The sequence below is a fragment of the Alosa sapidissima genome, chromosome 6, assembly GCF_018492685.1.
Source record: "Alosa sapidissima isolate fAloSap1 chromosome 6, fAloSap1.pri, whole genome shotgun sequence".
Classification (NCBI taxonomy): domain Eukaryota; kingdom Metazoa; phylum Chordata; class Actinopteri; order Clupeiformes; family Clupeidae; genus Alosa; species Alosa sapidissima.
This window is the reverse complement of record NC_055962.1, coordinates 38673664-38686163: the sequence shown is the minus strand read 5'-3', so window position 1 is coordinate 38686163 and position 12500 is coordinate 38673664. Positions and strand designations below refer to the sequence as shown.

At 42.1% G+C, this 12500-nt stretch overlaps 1 protein-coding gene across 2 annotated transcripts in view; it reads left to right on the top strand.

The window, feature by feature from the left end:
- The window catches only part of prkg3 (protein kinase cGMP-dependent 3), a 60349-nt gene that overhangs the window by 29372 nt on the left and 18477 nt on the right, over positions 1-12500 (top strand). For both annotated transcript variants that reach the window (XM_042094971.1, XM_042094972.1), the window contains exons 15-16: positions 1657-1793; positions 4406-4495. In XM_042094971.1, coding sequence (XP_041950905.1) covers positions 1657-1793; positions 4406-4495 — 227 coding nt within the window. The remainder of the gene's footprint in view (positions 1-1656; positions 1794-4405; positions 4496-12500) is intronic.

The window sequence follows — 12500 nt, the reverse complement described above, 5'->3', positions numbered from 1 at the left end:
ATGAATAATGAATGATTGCTGATTGAAGTATTGTGCAAAGTAGTTTCACACAGGTGTATCAGAGATTCAGACTTATGCAAGGAATCTATACCACCTGTGAAAAGATGTTTTCCTTTTGTTTAGCATGGGAAAACCAATAGAGTTTGGGGCTTTTGAATGACACCTGTGTTAACTGTTTTGCAAAAGGGTGTGAGAAATGTGTGAATCCAATAAAAATGTGTGAACACATTCGCAAGAGATGACTTTTGCTGTGCAAAGAAAGTAGTCATGAAGATGCACACATGCACGCACACACACACACACATAAGCACACACACACACACACACACATACGCACACACACACACACACACACACACACACACACATACCTCTCTCTTTTTCTCTGTCACACACACTCTTTCTCTGTCTCTCTCTCTCTCTTCTCTCTCACACACACATATTCATGCCTCACACACACACACACTCAGTTCATCTGCCTGTTCACTGCATATATCCCGGCCTCACACACACACACACACACACAGACACACACACACACACACACACACACACTCAGACAGACACACAAACACACACACACACAGTTCATCTGCGTGTTCACTGCATGCACGCACACACACACACACACACACACTCAGTTCATCTGTGTGTTCACTGCATGCACACACACACACACACACACACACACTCAGACAGACACACACACACACAAACACACTCAGTTCATCTGCATGTTCACTGCATGCACACACACACACACACACACACACACACACACACACACACACACACACACACTCAGTTAATCTGCGTGTTCACTGCACACACACACACAAACACACACTCAGTTCATCTGCATGTTCACTGCATGCACACACACACACACACTCTCACACACACAAACACACACTCAGTTCATCTGCATGTTCACTGCTCACACACACACACACACACACACACACACACACTCAGTTCATCTGCATGTTCACTGCGCACACACACACACACACACACATACACACACACACACACACACACACACACACACACATACACTCAGTTCATCTGTGTGTTCACTGCACACACACACACACACACACACACACACACACACACACTCAGTTCATCTGCATGTTCACTGCATGCACACACACACACACACACACACACACACACACACACACACACACACACACACACTCAGTTAATCTGCGTGTTCACTGCACACACACACACAAACACACACTCAGTTCATCTGCATGTTCACTGCATGCACACACACACACACACTCAGTTCATCTGCATGTTCACTGTTCACACACACACACACACACACACACTCAGTTCATCTGCATGTTCACTGCGCACACACACACACACACACACACACATACACACACACACACACACACACACACACACACACACTCAGTTCATCTGTGTGTTCACTGCACACACACACACACACACACACACACACACTCAGTTCTTCTGCATGTTCACTGCGCACACACACACACACACACACACACACACACTCAGTTCATCTGTGTGTTCACTGCACACACACACACACACACACACACACACTCAGTTCATCTGTGTGTTCACTGCTCTCTCCTCCTTGGTCTGTTTGTCTCTCATCTCCTGAAGGTCACCACAAAGCATTCTGGGAAGTACTATGCCGTAAAAAAAGTCAGCAAAAAGCACATCGTTGCCAAGCGTCAAGAGGGCCACGTTCTGTTTGAGAAGCGAATTCTACAGATCATTCAGTGTGATTTCATTGTAAAGTGAGTTTGTACAAATGCTGTATGTCTGAGGAAAGTGTGTGTGTGTGTAAATAATGTGTGTGTGTGTGTGTGTGTGTGTAGAAATAGTGTGTGTGTGTGTGTGTGGAAATAGTGTGTGTTTGTGTAGAAATTATCTCTCTCTGCGTGTGTGTGTGTGTGTGTGTGTTAAAAGTAGAAACAGATCATTCAGTGTGACATCAGATGAGTGTGTGTGTGTAGAAACAGATCATTCAGTGTGAGGTCAGGTGTGTGTGTGTAGATACAGATCAGGTAGTATGATCAGAATCAGCTTTATTGGCCAGGTTTGTGTAAACTAACAAGGAATTTGACTCTGGTTAATCTTTGCTCTCAAACTACAACACTCACTTAACATATAAGAATAACATAAACACAGAACAGTAAGAATGGAATGAAGGGCAGTAGAATATGTCTGAGAATACAGCACATTTGCAAATAAAGAGACACTAAGCAATTGAACACCTCGGCAAGATGCAATATACTGTACATTGAACAGAGGGTGGGAATAGTGCAATATCAGTATAGACTGATTCAATATACATATGCCTGCATCAACAGCGGTGCTCGGGGAGCAGTGAGGGGTTAGGTGCCTTGCTCAAGGACACTTCAGCCATACCTACTGGTCGGGGTTCGAACCAGCACCCCTCCGATTACAAGTCCGAAGCCCTAACCAGTAGGCCACGGCTGTAACATGGCAAGTACGCATGAAGTACACATGAGCATTGGCGCCGCCAGCCATAATCACTGTGCGTACAATTTTTCAACCCTTTATTCATGAAATCATTCAATAAAAATAGCTTGTGTACTGTATTAATTTAAACATGCTTCGCGCACAAATGATAGCCTATGTTTAGGGCAAAAAGAGTGGACATCTCAACATATGGATACATTAGAAGATGATGATTGGTGTAAACTTTGTCACAACATGATAAGCAGTTCTGGCGCTTAAAACGCAGCGTTCCATTCAGGTGTTTAACAGTAAAAGGCGCACTTGAATTTCCCCTTGGGGATCAATAAAGTATCTATCTATCTATCTATCTATCTATCTATCTATCTATCTATCACACTGTTCTCAGCAGGTATGCTGAAGGCAGTGAGATTAGGCATTGCATCCTACACTCACTCTGTGTGTTAAAATGGTTTAGCAGCCAGAATTGAAAAAAAATCCTCATCCCAGAAATTTTAAAAAGCTTGAAACACCTCTATGTGTAGGTACTATGCAATACAACCCTAATGGCACCCATGCACATGAGGTAGATGAGCAGAACAGTGTTGAGTGACTTGTTCAGTGTGAGGGTGGGGGCTGTTTCTGAGTGCTCAGTGTGAGGGTGGGGGCTGTTTCTGAGTGCTCAGTGTGAGGGTGGGGGCTGTTTCTGAGTGTTCAGTATGAGGGTGGGGGCTGTTACTGTGTGTTCAACAGAGTGACTGCTTGGGGGAAGAAGCTGTCTTTGTGTCGGCTGGTTTTGGCAAACAGTGCCCTGTATCGTCTACCAGAGGGAAGGAGGTTGACCAGTTAGTGACCAGGATGTGAGGGGTCTGTAGAGATTTTTGCTGCCAGTGCAGGTCCTGGATGGAGGGAAGGTCAGCTCCAATGATCCTCTCTGCAGCCCTAATTGTCCGTTGCAGTCTGGCCCTGTCCCGTCTGGTGGATAAGTGGTCAGAGATAAAGTCCTACTGTAAATGTAAAAATATTTGAGTAAAACAAAAGTTTATGAAGGGGGTAAATTTACCCATCTAATTTGCCACTGGATGGCAAGCACCTCAAATTATGCACCTTTTAATAAATACTGGATGAACATATTTGAGCAGGTTTACTTTCCTTTTTTCATATTACCCACATAACAAATGAACAGGAAAACATCTAAGATGTATACCAACACCTAAGATGTATATGGTTTCTAAACCACAAGGCCTACAATAAAGTATTCTGGTCAAATCAGTTCCTATCGCGGGTAATCTGAGTACCCAGAAGTTCGCATCATATTGCGGGTGACTTTGTAGTTTAGAGCCCTATTTCTACTAGCCCTGCTGTCTGTACCACGTCCATTACGGACACTATCATCACGATTACCACTGCCAATCAGTATCGTTGTTTGTCACAATTAAAAAGTCCCAAGGGCCGGATTACATTATTATTTTGAGATACGTCGCGGGCCGGAATTGGGCCGGACGCGGGCCGGATTTGGCCCGCGGGTTGGGTGTTTGAGACCCCTGATGAAGAGAGTCTCTACGTGTGTGTGTGTGTGTGTGTGTGTGTGTGTAAGAATAGAAGAGCAGTTTATGAAGAGAGTCTCTACGTTTGGGCTGCATGTCTTTTCCAGCACTGTAACATCTGTACACCAACCTTCGTTTAAGTAGAAGCAGATTCCATCAGATGTGTGTGTGTGTGTGTAGAAATAGTGTGTCTGTGTGTGTGTGTGTAGAAATAGTGTGTGTGTGTGTGTGTGTGTGTGTGTGTGTGTGTAGAAATAGTGTGTGTGTGTATGTGTGTGGAAATAGTGTGTGTGTGTGTGTGTAGAAACAGGTAATTCAGTGTGACCTCAGGTGAGTGTGTTTATGAGAAGTTTGCCCTTTGACCTTTGCCTCTGTCCCAGGTTGCACGCCGCGTTCAAAGACTCCCGCTACATCTACATGGTCATGGAGTACTGTGGAGGAGGAGAGATTTGGACCAAACTCAAGGAAGTGTAAGAAATCTGTGTGTGTGTGTGTGTGAGAGTGTGTGTATGTGTTTGTGTGTGTGTGTGTGTGTGTGTGTGTCTGTGTATGTGTGTGTGTGTGTCTCTCTCACTCTGTGTGTGTCTGTGTATGTGTGTGTGTGTGTGTCTTTCTCACTCTGTGTGTTTGTGTGTATGTGTGTGTGTGTGTGTGTGTGTTAGTGTGTGTGTGTGTGTGTGTGTGTGTGTGTGTGTGTGTGTGTGTGTGTGTGTGTGACTTCACACTCTACTGGCCCTCAGGGGACCTGTGTAATGATTAATGTGTTCTTATCTCAGAGAGAGCTCTTACACACCAATGCCAAGACAACAATGTGTGTGTGTGTCTGTGTATCTGTGTGTGTGTGTCCCTCTCACTCTCACTAATGCCAAGACAAACAGGCAGTAAAATCACTCCATTCTGTTCAATGTTTTAAAATCACACGTACCAAAACGATCTTTAAACACACACCTCACTGATAACACACTACATTTAGGCCTAGTTCACACATACCAAAACGATCTTTAAACACACACCTCACTGATAACACACTACATTTAGGCCTAGTCCACACGTACCAAAACGATCTTTAAACACACACCTCACTGATAACACACTACATTTAGGCCTAGTTCACACGTACCAAAACGATCTTTTTTCCCCCTCTTCCCTGGAACCGTATCAAGAATATTTGCGTCCAAACGGATCCATCTCAACACGACTCAACGCGTTATTTCATATCCAGGCCTATAGGTGGCACTGTTTCTGTTTCAGAAATTCACCAAAGCTTGCATGCTGTATACAAACAGATAGGGCCGGAGTGGGGCCACTTTTCAGCTCAGAAGTTTCAGGTCCAAGACCGGCCCACGTTTTCCATGGTGGTGGAAATTGGATAAATGAAGCAACATTTCAGCTCTTACTATCCTGTAGTTTTTATTAGTACCATGGTTCAACAAATGTGTAAAGGTTATATAATAATTCACTTTAACTGAGAAGTTAACAAAACATATTCCACTATTCCACAAGTTAATAAAAACAGAAAGAAAGAAAGAAAGAAAGAAAGAATGAAAGAAAGAAAGCCTTTGAAATGTAGCCTATCCCACGCTTCCACAAAGAGGCATATTGAACTAATGTTTAGGCTACATGTTTTTTGCATGGGTAGGCTATATTGTTGTTTGGTGATTTAGCCTACTCCTTTACTACACCCTCTTCTGAGCAAACAAGGCATATAGGTTTATCATGTAGGGTAATTGCTCTTTCTTACGTTAAATAACTTTAATTTATCCTCTCTACTTGTCCCTGTAGTAATGGCCTCCTCATCACTAATTTCGGGCTCATCCTTTTCAGTGGTCGACTGGTTGATCTACTGCTCAGAGGCTACACTTTTTACCGGATAGGCCTACACAGATCAAGCTTCAGTTTTGTTATCAATATTTGCATACTGCAAAGTCTATGAATCGGATACAAAAGGCTACTATTTTAAGTAATTTAATGTGCTTGCGAATAGCTTGACAACGCTACAACGTCTATTATTAGCCCAATTACATTGCTAATAATCATTGACTATAGGCTATTTCTCTTTATCAGTTGCCACTTTTGTCTGTCCTCTTAAAAAAAAGAAATTGACAGCATTTTACCTGGCCGTTTCAGTCCCTCCTGGCCTCTTTCTACCATCCATCCTTCCTGACGCTTATGGCTACTGTAGGGCCGGCACGGCTATCCATATCTGAGAAAACTTTTTGGAAAAGACGGGCTATATGGACACAACCAACTCTTTTTGGGAGGGGAGAACTCCCTCACATAGGCTACAACCCATGCAGAGGCAACGGTGTCATGCACAGAATGCGGAGCGGTGTCATGTATAGGCTACTTTAAGAGAAGATAGACTAACGTGACAAATGTCAATATTTTTTCCCTCAACCGGCCCAAAAGTGAAGCGGCCCACCGGGAATTCTCCCGATCCTCCCGATTACCCACCCCGGGCCTGCAAACAGACAGAATAGGCTACGACGAAAATGGCTAGTGTAAGGAAACCAGAATCGTTTGTGTGGACTGATAGTAAACTGTCAACTGTAAAACTAATAAACTTCAATTTACGGTCTGTGAAGGGTGCAGTCCCGTCTTTTATTTGGCTAGGTGCAAATCATTTCCTTTACTTTCTTTGGTTGTAGGATAGTCCGCGATTCACATTAGTTTTGACAAGCGCATAGGCTACTAAACGCTAGGCCTACCCAAGTGCATAGGCCACTAAACGCTAGACCTACCCAAGCGCATAGGCTACTAAACGCTAGGCCTACTCAAGCGCATAGGCTACTAAACGCTAGGCCTTCCCAAGCGCATAGGCTACTAAACGCTAGGCCTACCCAAGCGCATAGGCTACTAAACGCTAGGCCTACCCAAGTGCATAGGCTACTAAACGCTAGGCTACTAAACGCTAGGCCTACCCAAGTGCATAGGCTACTAAACGCTAGGCCTACCCAAGTGCATAGGCTACTAAACGCTAGGCCTACCCAAGCACATAGGCTACTAAATGCTACTAAACGCTAGGCCTACCCAAGTGCATAGGCTTCTAAACGCTAGGCCTACCTAAGTGCATAGGCTACTAAACACTAGGCCTACCCAAGTGCATAGACTACTAAACGCTCCTAAACGCTAGGCCTACTCAAGTGCATAGGCTACTAAACGCTAGGCCTACTCAAGTGCATAGGCTACTAAACGCTAGGCCTACCCAAGCACATAGGCTACTAAACGCTAGGCCTACCCAAGTGCATAGGCTACTAAACGCTAGGCCTACCCAAAAACGCTAGGCCTACCCAAGTGCATAGGCTACTAAACGCTAGGCCTACCCAAGTGCATAGGCTACAAAACGCTAGGCCTACCCAAAAACGCTAGGCCTACCCAAGTGCATAGGCTTCTAAACGCTAGGCCTACCCAAGTGCATAGGCTACAAAACGCTAGGCCTACCCAAGTGCTTAGGCTACTAAACGCTAGGCCTACTCAAGTGCTTAGGCTACTAAACGCTAGGCCTACCCAAGTTTCCGGAGATAGAGCAGGAGTCATCCTCAGGCTGTTATGATCTGACCCTGAGTTGACCCTGATCTGACCCTAATGTGTGTGTAACAGACTGTGTAGCAAACTCCAGCCGGACAGTTGTAGTGTACTGATGGTTTCTTTATTTCTTTGTGAAAGTCCTGAGACCACCGTAAGAGCTATGTACAATATAATACAATAACATACAATAAGAACTTAACATGACACACATAACAGCAATATGTTAGGTTACAGTAAAATGAATAAAAAGAAAGAATAGTATCTAGCCACCTTGTTCCCGTTCCAGCTGAGTGCTAAGATTTATCCTTAAGAATCCACTTCTTTAAGCTACAAAGTAGCACTGTAAGAGCTATATGATAAGCCTATAAACAATGATATTAATTAAGAACAAACAATATAATTTAACACGATATATTAAAAGAAGGATAAAAAGAAAGAAAAGTATTTAGAAACCTTGTTCTCCGTAAGAGTCGTGTCCTTAAGCTACAATGTAGCTGTAGCGCCGTGAGAGCTATGGACCCTTTCAAGAGAGTTCCATTATCAGCATCATAGTTGGCCCCACAAGACTTCCTTTTTAACATTCCATATGTTATCTTAATGCAGAGGAAGTAGATTGGGGCCCAAATAGAACGTTCAAGCATTGTTTTTGTTTACCTTGTTGAAAGGGTCTATACAAGTATCCTTGTTCTCCGTAAGAGTTACTATTCCTAAGCTACAAAGTAGCACCGTATCCAAGACTTTACTGTAGCCTTGTTCCTTTAAAAGTAAATGCATTCTAAATAATGCCGTTGCCGTAGTGACAATAACAAGCGTGCAGCCAAAGCCTTAGAATACACCTTGTGGAATGTCTTATGTAGGCTACTGTACCAATGGAATTAAGTCAAATATAAATGATACATATGAATTGAAATTAAACAAAAACAAATAAACAACAGGTATATTTAAACAAAAACAAATAAACAAGACATGTTTATTTACAGACTGTGTGTGTGTATGTGTATATATAAATAATAATAATAATAATAATTAGGGCTGTCAAAATAACTGATTAATTTCGATTAATTAATTTGAGAAAAAATAACTGATTAAAAAAAATAACGCAGATTAATCGATTCCGTATGACCTTTGACCCCGAGCCGTTGTAGTTAGCAAAGATTCTAGAGCGGAGCAAGGTAGATCAGTTACGTCATAGGCATGAAGTACGTTCTGAGCCTGACAGGGCGCCATTTTAATAAGCTCAGCGCAAAATTGCATATACAGTTCCAATTCTATGAGCCCACCTGAACAGCTGTTTTAACGTTACCAGCTGTTTTTTTTTCTTTCTCGGTAATGAACTGCAAGAACTGACAGTGTGAAAGGCCCGATTTATCTTTTTCCAAGGTTACACTGAATAAGGAGAGGTAAATAGGCCTATTATTTAGACAGAAGTAGCTATTGCACTTGTAAATAGATCACATAAATTCCCATTGAGAGACTGTATAGCCTACTGATAAGCTAGCTAGCAGGCAAACTAACTTAGCTAACATTAGATTATCACCATTTTTCTTTTTTCTACCTGTAGGCTATAAGTTAACCCTTTGTTCACGGCCTGCTTAAACACAGTGCATAAGATAGGCTATATCAATCACTAATAAGGTCAAGATTTCACTCAAGCGTCTGATGTTCATAACTTAAATAAATGCAAATGCTAGGCCTAGGCTAAAAACAACAGTGCTTGACACTAGTCTATTGTATCGTTTCCATGCAGTCAAAAACTCCCAAATTGTCCTGCTTGCCTATAAATGCATATGACCACAGAAGTTCGTTTTCAAAAATCATTAGCCTATTTACAGGCTGCAGCCAACTTAAAACACGTCCAGATGAATCTAACCGTTGGACTTAATTTGTGCAATTAGGCTATATGTTAATAAAACAATTTGCTTGAGTTATGAATTAGCTGTAGTCCTATTATTTAGGCCTACTCATCTAGGCCTACTGTAAATCCTCAAATTATGGTAGGGGTCTTTTCTTTACTTATAGGCTGCGTAAACACATGCCTTTATTTAATTAAGCATTATTTACTTTTTATTATAGGCTGCGCAATTGTGCATCTTAAGCCTCTCGCAAGCTCAAAAGAGGGCAGCACGCGACTGATCTTCAGAGCGACGTGAGACCCGTGGTGTAAATATTAACTTTCAGTGTTTTACGATGTCTTTGTAAATTAGGCCTACGTTTATTTGTGTTTCTTGCGTGCGTTCATTCTCTCATTCCCTCTCCAAAATGTTCCTGTTCTAGGCTGATCAAGTGCATGAACCCAGCATTGGTGTGCGCATCACATGAATCACAATTGAGACAATAGATTGACCATCTTGTACAACTGCAAAGCCTTATCATAGGCATGTTACATTCATGACATGAGAAATGGAAATTATAGAACGAAAATGACAAATTAGGCAGTTGGCTAAACGTTTTAAACTTGCGCAAAACTGATGAACCCAGCATCGGTTCGTCGCATAAATCAAAACACAAATTGAAGCAACACTGACCATTGGACAATCCTACCACAAAACCTTTCCATAGGCATTCAACGTTTATGACATAAGAAGTGGATTATGAACGCATTTCATCACACCTGACAATTAAACGGAGCTGTGGCTTTTCGCGATTTGACTGATTCTTGAGGTTTCAGCGCAGTGTTGACTTGCATGCGCGTCTTTTTAAGATGGTGAGCGTAAACGAAGGAAAGCCCTCTAATCGGACGGGCAAGACTGACAAGTAGACGGTGCCGTCCGTGGCTACGCGTAGGCCTATGTCAAACAGATGCTTTCTCTTCGATCTCCACAAATTAAGCTACAGTTAATTCCTTAGCCGTTTGAATAAATTTGCGTTTGCGATTAACAACGCGACAGACAACGTTGTGTTAAATAGGCTAATACTAACTTTGTTCAAAATTGATACATTCAAGTTGACTTTGCAAAGTTGTGTAGGCTACCGCGCCAGTTGAAGTCTGCATGAACAGTTATTGCACAAGCCACCGTTTTGATTTGCTTAGTGGAGATGCAGGCTGAACCCGTTTGAGGGAGAGAGGCGCAGGGAGAGAATGCGTGCTGTAACCTACACTACGCACATCTCTATGAAATAATGTAGCCTATAATGTAGTCAAGGCTAATCCATATTTTAAATAAGCAATCTTGGAGACAACAATATGAATAGGCCTAGGCCTAATGCAGGAATGGACGTTACAGTTATTCAGTAACTGTAACGAATTAATGAAATTTAAATGTAGGCTACCTTTAGACTACTTCGTTTCCCAACAAAGTAACAAAATTACATTAACAACGCTATATCCCAAACATAGGCCTATTGAACTTAGTTTTGGTGGATGATGGACAGATGTCAGTGCCCTAGCCTAATTTACCCTCGGAAATAATTCGACATTGTCTTTATACAATATATTTAACTGGTCTAGACATGGTGTGGTCTATTGGGTTTCTCGTAATTTCAACATACAGTTTTACAGAATAATTATTGTTAACATGTTAGGATCAGCGCCATAGGATTCCCACGGTAGCCAGCGTCTGTGACGACACCTGAGCTTACTAACATGGCGCCCATAGAGTCATAGAACGTACTTCAACATATCCAACGTATTCTCCTGCCAGTAATCCATCTTGCGCGTAGCGCTCTAGAATCTTTGGTAGTTAGTAACCATTAGACTGTAAAATGAAGGAGAGAGAAGAAAACGTGCTGCCTGGATCATTGATTGGAACATTTACTTTTCAAAAACAGCTTGATGGTGTTGATAAAAATAAAGTGTTGATTAAAATAAAGTCCTCTGCAATGTCTGCAGCAAAGAATTTGTATATCACCGGAGTTCATCAACTAACTCTAAAGTCACACATCATTGCAAAGAAATAGTGTTGACATTGAGGGGAGTGATACTTTATTTTCATTGTGTCCCCTAGGTTATATCTGTGGCCTGAAATACCTTGTATGTGTTAAAAAAACTTCTTCCCGAAGCACTTTTGAATTTATTTCCTCAGCATATTAGGTCATATCATAGATTATTATGGCCATTATTAAAATAATAATAAAAGAGTTTTTGAACTTTAATGTCACTAATGCTGATTATTCAATGATTCATTTTAATTTAAATATTCAAAATACATTCACAGCAAAAATCATATACTGTATGCGATTAATTTCGATTAATTAATCACAGAGTATGTAATTAATTTGATTATTTTTTTATTTTAATCGATTGACAGCCCTAATAATAATACATTTTATTTGTTACATAGCGCCTTTCAAAGCACCCAAGGTCGCTTTACAGAGTAAACACAGTAAACAAATAATAATATTCAGCACGTATTATTACACACCAGACATTTACACTTAAGACAAAAGATGTCGGACGGAGCGGCGTAGTCGCCAGCGTTCCCGTAACACCAAGACAAAAATATAATGTGTGTGTAACAGACTGTGTGTGTGTGTGTGTGTGTGTGTGTGTGTGTGTGTGTGTGTGTGTGAGTAAATATGTGTGTGTGTGTGTGTGTGTGTTGCCAGTGGGCGTTTTGATGAGCCTGTGGCGGTGTTCTGTACGGCGTGTGTGTGTGTGTGTGTGTGTGTGTGTGGGTGTGTGTGTGTGTGTGTGTGTTGCCAGTGGGCGTTTTGATGAGCCGGTGGCGGTGTTCTGTACGGCGTGTGTGTGTGTGTGTGTGTGTGTGTGGGTGTGTGTGTGTGTGTGTGTGTTGCCAGTGGGCGTTTTGATGAGCCAGTGGCAAGTGTTCTGTACGGCGTGTGTGTGTGTGTGTAAATATGTGTGTGTGTGTGTGTGTAAATATGTGTGTGTGTGTGTGTGTGTAAATATGTGTGTGTGTGTGTGTGTGTGTGTAAATATGTGTGTGTGTGTGTGTGTGTGTGTTGCCAGTGGGCGTTTTGATGAGCCGGTGGCAAGTGTTCTGTACG